Raw genomic sequence first — 11,552 nt, 5'->3', positions numbered from 1 at the left:
AAGTGAAAATTTCTCCCTAACTTTGCTTTTCAATTTTTCTTGTATCCTTTTCAAATAATTTCTTCATGATGAATAACTGTTGAAACTTATTCCAAATGTTTTAACAGAAGCAAAAAAAAATCCCAATTTATTTTTTGTAATGAAATTTATTGACTTAGCTGGTCGTTTAATAAACAATTTCAATAAAATTTTGAAGAAGGTTTGAAATATTTGACATTTGAGTAAAATTGTAAACTTAAGATTTGACAATATGCATGGGTGCTGTCAAAATTTGACTTTATTTTTTTCTTTTTTTTCTTAAATCATTTTTCTTGTGATTTCATTGTAAGTACAACAACAACGAATGTGTTTCCGTCATCATTTAATCATCCTGAGAAAATTTGATGTATAGTATAAATTTATCTAAAATCATATTTATATTGTCCACCAAATATTACTTCAATAGCATTAAAAAATAAGCACAAAGTAATATTACCGATTTTAATGTGATATCAGCATTTTAAACACTTGTATTGAAAAAGAAATAATCAATAACTGCTGTAGAAAAGTGGAGTATAAAGATTTGGAATTCCAATACAATTCTAATTGGCTTTGAGAGATGCTCTTTTAAGTTAGTTAATAAAATTTTTGAGTCCAATACGATATATATTTTTAACTTTTTTTTTATTTTGTTATTTTTTAAAGTAAACAAAAGCACCTGAATTAAGTGCCCACGTAAAATAAAAATAGCACAATGTCGTCAACAATTAACTCTGACAGTGTTAATCAAACAATGGAGAACTTACAAGCTGAAATTGATAGACTATCCAGAGAACTTGACCAGGCCAGCAGCGAAAAGATTCAATCTGCCCAATATGGTTTAGTTTTATTGGAAGAAAAAGGGCAACTCCAAATTCGATGTGAAGAACTCGAAACACTTTACGATAATACAAAACATGAACTGGATATAACTCAAGAAGCATTAGCTAAATTCCAAACATCACAAAAAGTAACAACGAAAACTGGTATTGAACAGGAAGATGCCCTTCTGAATGAATCTGCAGCTATTGAAACGTCTTTAAATTTGCAAATTCTCGAACTGGAGAACGAAGTAAAACAACTTCGACATGAACTTGAACGTGTTACAAATGAACGCGACAGAATGCTTCAAGAAAATTCCGAAATCGGTCGTGATAAATCTGATACAGAAGCTGAAAAATTAAGAATAAAAGCTGAATTGAAAGAATTAAAATATCGAGAAACCAAAATGTTAAGTGAATATTCTGAACTAGAAGAAGAAAATATATCATTGCAAAAACAGGTATCAAGTTTAAGAAGTTCTCAAGTAGAATTTGAAGGAGCTAAACACGAAATCAGGCGACTTAGCGAAGAAATTGAACTACTGAATTCGCAAGTTGAAGAATTCGCAAATTTAAAAAAAATTGCTGAAAAACAGATGGAAGAAGCTCTCGAGGCATTACAAGCTGAACGTGAAGCTAAATATGCCTTGAAGAAGGAGTTGGATAATCATATCAATCGTGAATCAATTTTCAATATAAATAGTTTAGCAAATAGTATTCGATTAGAAGAGTCATCGGGGAATAGCGACGGTGAAGAAGAAAGTCTTGCTTTAAAACGTTTCGAAGCTGACTTAGGTGATTTAAAAACTCCGGATGGAACAAAAGTAGATCTTTTTTCAGAAATTCATTTGAATGAACTGAAAAAACTTGAAAAGCAATTAGAATTTCTTGAAAATGAAAAAACTAATTTAACCTCAAGCTTACGCGATGCCCAAACAAATCTCGATAAAAGTCAAAGTGAAATACAAAATTTCATGTCAAGAATTGCATTGCTTGCGGCACATGTCGATTCCTTAGCTCACTTGAAAAAACAAATAGAAGGTAATATCAATCAGAATCCAGATAAATCTCCAGAAGACAAAATAGCGGATAATTTGCGCAAAAATCTCTCATATTATAGTAATTGGTTCACACTCAGTTCAAAAGAAGTTGAAACTTTAAAAGCTGACATAAACGAGCTATCAAATGGTATAAATTTTTCAGACGCCATGGTTAATCTTCGTAATGAAATAACAAATTTGAAAAATAAATTATTAACTACAGAACAAAAATCACTAGAATTACAAAATGATGTTCAAACATTAACTAGTATCTCACAACAAGCCGGCCAAAGTCTTAATTCCGCCAGAAATACCCTTTTAGGTCTTTCAGAAGACCTAGCTCAGTTATATCATTTAGTTTGCACTGTAAATGGCGAAACTCCAACACGTGTGCTCTTAGATCATAAGACTGAAGATATGGAAAATGATTCTTTAACTGCCATTCAGTCGCAATTCAGATCAGACATATTTATTACAAGCTTTAGTTCTGTTGAAGATCTACAAGCTCTAGCTGATTCATTTGAAATCAAAAAACATATAGATACTATTAATGATCAAGTTAAATATCTAAAAACCGCCGTTGAACATACGATCGATCTAAACAGAAACAAAACAAGAAGTAATCTATCTGAAGATAAAGAAAATCGCGAAGAAATTGAAGAATTGCAAGAACAAATCATCAAACTTAAGAGCCTTTTATCCACAAAACGTGAACAAATCGCAACATTACGTACCGTACTTAAATCTAATAAGCAAACAGCGGAAATTGCTTTGAAAAGTTTGAAATCAAAATATGAAAATGAGAAATTGGTTGTTAGTGATACAATGTCGAAATTAAGAAATGAATTGAAAATATTAAAAGAAGATGCGGCTACATTTTCTAGTTTACGTGCAATGTTTGCAGCTCGTTGTGAAGAATATGTAACTCAAGTTGATGATTTGAATAGGCAATTAGAGGCAGCTGAAGAGGAAAAGAAAACACTTAATCAATTGCTAAGATTAGCAGTTCAACAAAAATTAACGTTAACACAACGGTTAGAAGAAATTGAAGTTGATAGAGAATTACGACATGCCAGAAGACCAATGCCGCCTGCTCGTGGCTCTGGTAATAAACCAACTTTTGGGAGAATATCTGGAGGTGGACGAAATCCAACAAATAATTCCAGTTCGAATTTCTTTTAACAAAAAATTCGGAAAAATAACAATTTTTATATAGTAATAGTGTTAAAGTCTATCAAGCCTTTCTTTATATACACATTTTTGGGAAAAAATCTATTAATAAAAAAGGCGAAATTTTTTTATTTTCTACCTATAAAAGATAAATTTATGATAACGTCCAAAAAAATCAAACAAATTAATCTGTCCGTATTATATTAAAATATTAAAAATTAAAAGTTATGCACGTAAAATACTACATAATTATTATTTTTTTTCTTTTGCTATTATTATTTATATTATTTGACATGTCAACACTTTGTTTTGTTAGAACGATAATAAATTAATTAATGTGAGATAATTAAAAATACAAATTTTTTGAAATTTTTCTTACATTAAAAATAAAAAATGGAACCTTTTCTTTTAAATTAGTGAGCTCTACTTGTACGAAATAATAAAAAGTATTTGGTTAATGTTTTTAAATTTATTCTAAAATAGTATTCTTATTTGAACTTAACAAAATGATTTATTTTTTACAAAATTTCATTCTTTATTGCAAATTTTTTGTTAACGTACAAAAATATTTAAAATATTTTTCAGAGCATTTTATGGAAATATCAATTTCAATTTAATACCGTTACTAATGTATATCACACGCTTTTTCTGTTAATATTATCACATATTTATAAAATATATCACATTGAATAGATATTTTTATAAATTTTTATTTGGCAGATCCCCATTTTAATTTGATAGACCCCCATTCTTTTTTTCGTCCTCGCAGATTCCTACTAGGTTTTAATGGACCCCCAGGGGTCTATATAGACCACTTTGGGAATCACTGCATTACATAAATACATACATACATATTATTTGATATTGAAATTTATTTTTTGAGTGGCAACGCTACAATTGAAATTGAACTGTTGAATCGTAGTTGCAGTAAATAATGTTGCAAGTGGCAATACTGCAAAAAATTTTGGTTAAAACATATCAGAAGCTTGCTAATGAAATATCAAATAACAAAATTGCATGGAAAATTCTGTGTTGTAAACCAAATCTGAAATTACACTTAAGTCAAATTTATTTGAAGCATCAAAAAGGCAAATAAACGTATACGGTTATCTTTATTGTATTTTTGTTTTGCACACCCATACATAATCTTCAAACAATTCAATATGGTCAGCCCTGGTTAATAAACTGTACTTACATATGTATGCTACAAAACGTCAAAATTGTTGAAATTTTTGTTTGATTTTATTTCACAGATTACTATTTATTTTGTTTAATTTTTTTTTAATAGGATTAAACTATAAAAGTCTTTAGAAAAACTTATATTAGGAAGAATGCCAGGGCTTGAAGATAATTCAAACATAGCAACCTTTAAGGAAAACCAAGTTGCAGAGGATAATTTGCAATCTCACGATTCTGGAATACAAAATTCTCTGTATGAACTTGACCAACAAGACAATGTTGTGAGAGAAACAACACAGACAGATCATTTAAATCAGAAACTTTTAAAGTCATTTTTAGAAAGAATGAAAAATAGTATATTTTTCCAACAAGAATTTGCAGGTATACCCAACAACTCCAACGACAAAACTGATTTTGAAGATGACTCATTGTAATAAAAATAATTAAACATGTATACAATTCTATAAATGAAAATTATTTAATAAAAAAAATTAATTTATTCAAAAAATAAAAAGTGCTATTTAACTTATTGAAAACATATACTTTTGGTAAGTATGTATGTACATATTTGGATATAAACATGGATATAAACAAATAAATTTTTAACTATAGGCAAGCAATTTTTCATTTCCATTACACACATTTATATCTTATATTTATATTAACATGTACATACATATATTACATATTATATATATGTATGCATAAGTAACGAAATATTGTTACATATGTATACACTAATAAAGCTTTGAAATAAAATTCATCAGAAGGAATGTGGAAATTTAAAAGCTTACATAAAGCTGGAAAAGTCAAAAGAATTTTCCGTATGTTACGACTTTTCCTGTATTGAAAATTGTCATTTAAGAACTTGTAGTCTTTATTAGGTATCCATCTAAAAAATAATAACCCTCTGGAAAAAATCTTTAAAGGATAAGTATCCAGGTGCCTGGAACCTGCATCCTATACTATATTCGTGTATAATTTTTATAAAAAATTCAAAAAAAATTTCATATACATACATAGGGATCTACTTTATTCCGTTTTCTTTTGATTTACTCAAGAACACAAACGAGATCTATTGTAAAAAGCATAAATCTAAAACAACAAAAGAATATGGTAGCTGTTTTAATTCGTATAAACTTCTATATTGTTTTGTTATTGACTTTTTGCAATGCGATGCCATTCGATAGAGCTCCCGTTGGAGAGCTATTTACTAAAAAAATTGAGGCATACATGTTTAATTGGACAGAGCAGCTAACAGAACAGTTTAAATATCGACCATCACTTGAAGGATGTCCCGATTTACCTTCTTGGTTACGTTATATGTAAGTAGATTCATATATGTACATACATATGTGCTCAAATGCACAGATGTTTTTTTTTTTGGTTCTTCTAAAATTTAAATTTGAAATATTTTCAATTTTTTTAGGTACAGTAGTGAATATCATGCTGGATTTTTGTTTGGAACTCCTCCGGAAAGTTTATCAGGGCAAGAGGTGAATATAACTAAATTTAACTTTCATCCACTTTCAAAATTAAAATTGCCCAATTGATTTGGACTTTCCCTAAATATTTTTAACCAAAATAAGGTACGTTTGGATATCGTTGGATTAAACAAAAAGAATTATGAAACAAGAAAAATAACAGTATCACTTTATATTTCACCGAAATTTCCTTCACCAAATGTAATTCAAATGAAAATTGACAATTTGAATTGGGTACATCTCATGGATCCGGGTCGAGTAGAAAATTTAAAAAATATTTTTCGAAAAGATTTATGGCCACAAAGTCAGCAAGATTTACAGTTGGTTTTTATGGAATCTGCAATTAATATGGGGGCAAGATTGCCGTTAAGACCTCAACAGAGAGAAGGGTTTGTAAAATTCTATATAGAAAAATTTCACAGTAAAAAAACATATATTTTTAGAGTTGTTGTTCATTTGGGAAGTTCTGTTCCTTTTTCCGATCGGTTGAAAGAATTGCAAGAGGAAGTCCGACCACTTTATAAACTTCAAACGTGCAATTACAAACGTACTTCAGTTCAAAAAATTTTTGAAAATGTTGGTTTTAAACTAGATTGGTGTGCGTTTAAAATCCTTGGCATTGAAATCTCTCCAGAAATCTTATTCCATAATCATGATAGCAGACCACACGGAGAATTAAAGCGCTTAAATCGTTGGAGTGGAATATCAAAAGAAGAAACACCTCATCGTAATTATATTGATGAATTTGCATTTGCCTTTGCTATACCTGGAGCAATTTTTTCAGTTTTATTTGGACTACTTTCAGCCGCATTATGTTTTCACCATGAAAAGTTGTAAATATTAAACATTTTTTTTAATTTAAAAAAAAAAAAGAATGCACCTTGTCCTCTTTTTATTATTATCAAAATTTATTTTTTATTTAGGTTTGATTTGCATTCCGAATTTTTTCTTGAAAACATTTTTCATATATGTGAAGATTATTTAAGGTATTTTTTATTTTGAAAATGCAATTGTTTTCTTTTATATTTGCTTCTTTTAATTACACGCAGTTATACCAATTGCTAAACATATTCGACATTATTTTAAGACCAACTATTTTCTTTTTCTTTCCTTACTTATATATTGGAAAACCCTTTGTTATTTACTAACCTTATTATAGTTATTATCAATATTGTACTTTAAAGTTATAACAATATTATGAATTATATTAAAATACTTGCAATACTTTTGTTTCTTGCAAAATTTGCAATACTTTTGTTTCTCAGTTCTACAAAACCGGAAACCACACAAACCGTTCAAATGGTGCATTGTTCTGGAGAAACAACTAATCAACCTACAACGACTCTGAAGAGTTTAAAAGATCCAAATATGCTACTAGATAATGTCAGTCTGCAATCGCAAAGGTTAATATTATAAGGAAATGTATAAAATGAATAATAAAACAAAATTTCAAATTTTTAGTCCTAACAACAGTTTGTGTCGTAATGGTGAAACCAGCCCAAGAAGTGGAAACAATTATTTGAGGCCAAACCCACCTCCATATAAGCCTACTAATAGTAACCGGAGCATTGGAGATGTTTCGACACGCGTTTTGTACTGTTAAGTGCAGTTCAAGTTTGTCAAAGCAAATACATATATATTGGTCTTAACAAACCACTTAAAAGGAAAATATTTCCGTTTTAAACATGTAGTCAATTTAACTAGTCATCATAATACATATTATATACATACTTAAATAATATTATATTGCTATTCACAGCCATTTCATATTTACTTCTTAAGAGAAATAAAATATTAACACAAATTAAAAACACCGTTTTATATTCTAAAACAGTTCCGGCAAGTATCGAAAAAAATGAGTAAACACAAATTTATTTTGTCATAATTTATTTTTAATATAAGAATTTTTGTTATTACTCTTTTTTTCGTCTTGTATTAAAAAAATATTAAAATTTTTGTAAAAATTAAAAAAAAACGAAAAAACTGACCAGTCAAAATTCATCAATTCCTATCTTGTTGGTGGTCGACCACCTCTTGAAGTTCCTCTTGTAAATCCCCTTCCTCTGCCCCTTATTACCTTACCATTTGCTGGAGGAGATTTAGGTCTCAATGCTTCGATTCTACTAGTGCAACCAGTCGTAGTTGACTCAGAGAAATAACTAGCATATAATTCAGCATTAAAATTCGAATTTGCTACTTCGTTCGATACAGTCAACCACCCCGGACGTATACTAGAATCTCTTCCAAATAAATGCAGACGTCGTCTACCCAAGCAAAAATGTTCAATGATATGAAAAATTTCTATTGGCTTTTCAAAACTTCCAAATTCTTCTTCTTCTGATATTATTAAATCAATATCTACATTAGCATGTATAAAATCACCATCTGTTGATCTCCTTACAGTTCCTTTTATACCCATAAGGCAATGCTCTTTTGTACGTTGAAAGACTGCTTTAGGTTCAAGAATTTTTGAGTGTCCGGGTTTATTAATATTGGTTCGTATCCAACAAATATCTTCACAACGACGAAAGCCCCACTTCTTTAGACAATTTCTGCCCATATCCAAACCTTCTGAACTTCCACACCACAAGAACACGAAACTTCGATGTGCTGCCGCTTCGCCAATATCCAAATTTAAAATTTCTTCCCATGACCAAAAATTTCTTGGTGATCCTCCAGCTACAGCTGGTGTTCCTCTAGCATACTCTTCTAAGGGCGGTTCAATCAAAATAACATCAAATTTTGTACCTAATGTTTTAAAATCTAACTGCTTAACGTCAGTTTTTAAATACATCGGTGGTGTCGCAGTTTCTGATATCAGTTCATCTTTTAATCGAATTAATTCTCTTAACTTAGGATATTCTTCGAAGCGATCGGCTAATCCAACGTCACGTATAAAATTTTGAGGTCTTTGACCTGTATCCACAAAGTGTTGACAGTAATCATTGTGAGGATTTGATGATTGTGTACCCTATAAAATAAAATTTAAAATAGTCAACGTTTTTTACAATTAAACATGTATTCAAAACATTTTTTTTTTGTTAATACTTGCTTTAAGAAAAGTAGATGAATCCCGATAAAATAAGTTCTCAGATTGAGATTTTTTTTTTGCTGATTCGATTATATTATCTTCATCATCGTCTTTGTTGGTTCTTGAAGAACATGCTTCTTCAGCTGTTCCTAAAACATATTTTAGTTCATCAACACTGCTAAGCCCCAACTGCAAATAGTTTAATGTTAAAATTTTATTATAAAAAACAAAATATTAATTACTGTTTGTGCTAAGAGTTGTTTACGTTTACGTGAACGCTCTTGCTGATCTTTCAGTACATCACTCATTTCTTATAATAATAGTTACTAAACCGTTTTTATCATGTTGTTTATAAAAATTTTATGAGTTTTGAGTCACAATTTTCTCAAAAATGAAGAGTTAAATCAGTGATACAATAAAAATATTATATTTTATAAATTACTAAACTAAACACATTTACAAATCATTACCTAAATAACCAAGTGTCAAAATATACTTAGTGTTTCAATTCAGAACGTTTAAACAGGTTATCGGCATCAAAATTTTTATTAAAAAAGTAGTAAATGCAGAGAGGGGACTTCTGGAAAAACAAATCTTTAAACTTATTTATATAACGCCATAGATTTTTATGTAAACACTATTATGAAATTATATAATACAATAACCTTTGCAAGATAATCATTTTTAAAGAAAAATTTATGTTATAAATTTAATGAACACACCATAAATTTTTTATTGTCACATATACATATATTGGTTTGAATTTCAATTGAAATACTATTTTTTAATTATAAAAGTTTATGTCTTTTCTGGACGAAAACAAAAAAATCTTTTTTTGACAGATGAAGAAAATATTGACGATATCAATTATATGCACATACAACTCAACCAACCTCATCAACAGATTGAATTATATCTGAATAGTATTATGAAGAAAGAACTATGTACATACATATGTGTGTAATTAAATATTTTTTATAACTGAATTTTGATTTTGTTTTACAAAAAGAAATAGTACACACAATTTAATTTGGAATTTCAGTCATCATCCTTTTGTAGCATATATTAAATTTTCAATTTCATATAAGTTAGCTTATATACGCAAACGAAAACCTTACAGCTTCATAACCCAGGAGACCAAATTATGTTATTTTTTCAAAATAACAGTTTATAATAAAATAATCTTTTAAAGAAAGATTTATTACGTCAAAATGGTTAAAATTCATTATTCCAAACGGCATTATTCCACGTATGTCAAATTATAATACATATTAAAATTTTTGTTTCAAGATTAAAATTAATTAAAGAACCCATTGCAGGGTTCGTCATCAAATTAAAAAAATTATTTTCATTAAAAACTTGTAGGTTAAAATAAGGTATTCTTACAATAAAGGTACCTATTACCATTATACATGAACATAAATGGTACCTACAAGCATTTACTAATAAATGAAACGAGATAAATTAAAACTTTTGCATTTGATTCGCGACTTTATTTAAACCTTTCATGTAAATATCTAAATCATCTTCTGATTCATTTTGATCGTCAAATCTCTCAATAGATCTATTTTCATATTTATGATCTTCAAGATCATCCTCCTCAAAATATTTATCTTCACAATCTTGATTGATCTGCTCCAAGTCATCTAAATCAGTGTTGTTATCGATATTGGTGTAATCAAAGTCTTTATCTGAACCATTAACAAACTTAGATCTCATAATACTTAAAAATTCTTGTCTTAGCATTTCGCGTTCTCCTGCTGTTACGTACTTTTGTTTAGAATCCAATTTATTTCGCTTGACTTTAGAAATACTGCATAACTTTTTAGAACAACTAATACTGGTACTTGGTTTCGATTTTTGAAGCCATTTATGTATATCATTGTCAGAATTTTCGTCATCAAAATCGCCCCATAGCTTTTTATATGATGGAGGAATTTTTGGAAACATTTCTTCGTCACTAATATTCCCATCACTTTTATGTGCTATTTTGCTAGAAGAAAATGATTCTTTTGTATTCGTTGATTCACAAGTCGATTCTTCTTCATCATCTAAATTTTTTTCCATTTCCACCTCAACCAATTCATGTTCTTTACGTAATTTATCATATTGGTCACGATCATAATTTTCCAAAAGTATTTGAGAAAATAAATTTGTGTTAGGATTAAAACCATCACGAACGTTTTTCTCTGTTTCAGTTAGATATTGGCCAACAAGTTGCTCATATAGAAGTGGTTCTCTTTTCATCATTTCGGTTTCACTGAAATATTCATTTTGTTCAAGTATCATTTTTTTCATTACAGTAAATCGTCGATTTTTAATATTAGAATGTCTATGATCTATTTCTGATAGAAATTTTTTAAATAAATAGTCTGTTTCGTAGTCTTCGTTTGGATCATTTATAATCTCTTGCAAAAATATTAAATGCTCCTTTGTTAAATATGATCCAAATTTCCTTAAAAATTTTACATGACATTGTTTAAACAAATTTTCTGCTATTTCAAACTTTTCTTCAACTGATATTTCAGGATCATCTATTTGTTGCGACTTAAATACGATAATAGAATTTTCCGATAAATTTTTAAAAATCTCATGTAACTTCTTTATTTGATGTTCTTTTTCTGTTTTTTCGATATTGTTTTCATTGCATAGCAAAATTAAATTATTTGATAACGGTGCGCCTATATCATTTTCACTTGTTTCATTGTTATCAGGTGTTTCAATTTCTTCTTTCCCAGCGGCTGTCATTTTTCATGTGTTTGTGCTAATACAGAGAAGTTTTACAAAGGCTTATTTTTGGATCAATATT

At 28.8% G+C, this 11,552-nt stretch overlaps 5 protein-coding genes across 7 annotated transcripts; 3 read left to right on the top strand and 2 right to left on the bottom strand.

The window, feature by feature from the left end:
- The first annotated feature begins 323 nt into the window (after positions 1-323).
- LOC129615871 (protein bicaudal D) lies at positions 324-3,350 on the top strand. The gene is made up of 2 exons (XM_055531267.1): positions 324-610; positions 685-3,350. The coding sequence occupies exon 2, from the start codon at positions 734-736 to the stop codon at positions 3,059-3,061; it is 2,328 nt and encodes a 775-aa protein (XP_055387242.1). The 5' UTR covers positions 324-610; positions 685-733; the 3' UTR covers positions 3,062-3,350.
- A 922-nt stretch (positions 3,351-4,272) lies between these two features.
- Positions 4,273-4,764, top strand: LOC129615937 (uncharacterized). The gene has a single exon (XM_055531366.1). The coding sequence runs from the start codon at positions 4,381-4,383 to the stop codon at positions 4,660-4,662; it is 282 nt and encodes a 93-aa protein (XP_055387341.1). The 5' UTR covers positions 4,273-4,380; the 3' UTR covers positions 4,663-4,764.
- A 285-nt stretch (positions 4,765-5,049) lies between these two features.
- LOC129615907 (epsilon-sarcoglycan) lies at positions 5,050-7,505 on the top strand. Of its 3 annotated transcripts, XM_055531324.1 has the most exons (8): positions 5,109-5,170; positions 5,252-5,553; positions 5,658-5,724; positions 5,818-6,101; positions 6,156-6,545; positions 6,636-6,698; positions 6,978-7,115; positions 7,174-7,505. In XM_055531324.1, the coding sequence occupies exons 2-8, from the start codon at positions 5,342-5,344 to the stop codon at positions 7,313-7,315; spliced, it is 1,296 nt and encodes a 431-aa protein (XP_055387299.1). In that variant the 5' UTR covers positions 5,109-5,170; positions 5,252-5,341; the 3' UTR covers positions 7,316-7,505. The 3 variants fall into 3 exon arrangements, with proteins under 3 accessions (XP_055387298.1, XP_055387300.1, XP_055387299.1); XM_055531323.1 differs by having other exon boundaries at positions 5,050-5,553; XM_055531325.1 differs by lacking the exon at positions 6,636-6,698 and having other exon boundaries at positions 5,072-5,553.
- An 83-nt stretch (positions 7,506-7,588) lies between these two features.
- On the bottom strand, positions 7,589-9,212 carry LOC129615924 (N6-adenosine-methyltransferase non-catalytic subunit). Its single transcript, XM_055531348.1, has 3 exons — positions 8,986-9,212; positions 8,765-8,932; positions 7,589-8,683 (listed from the first exon to the last, which is right to left on the bottom strand). Exons 1-3 carry the CDS (start codon positions 9,049-9,051, stop codon positions 7,721-7,723), a joined length of 1,197 nt encoding a protein of 398 aa, XP_055387323.1. The 5' UTR covers positions 9,052-9,212; the 3' UTR covers positions 7,589-7,720.
- A 995-nt stretch (positions 9,213-10,207) lies between these two features.
- On the bottom strand, positions 10,208-11,491 carry LOC129615856 (coiled-coil domain-containing protein 97). Its single transcript, XM_055531245.1, has one exon. The coding sequence runs from the start codon at positions 11,489-11,491 to the stop codon at positions 10,208-10,210; it is 1,284 nt and encodes a 427-aa protein (XP_055387220.1).
- Positions 11,492-11,552: the final 61 nt, after the last annotated feature.

The sequence above is a fragment of the Condylostylus longicornis genome, unplaced genomic scaffold (genome assembly GCF_029603195.1).
Source record: "Condylostylus longicornis isolate FDR11 unplaced genomic scaffold, ASM2960319v2 ptg000153l, whole genome shotgun sequence".
Taxonomy (NCBI): Eukaryota; Metazoa; Arthropoda; class Insecta; order Diptera; family Dolichopodidae; genus Condylostylus; species Condylostylus longicornis.
The sequence above is the reverse complement of the archived record's forward strand: the minus strand, read 5'-3'. Positions and strand labels throughout refer to the sequence as shown.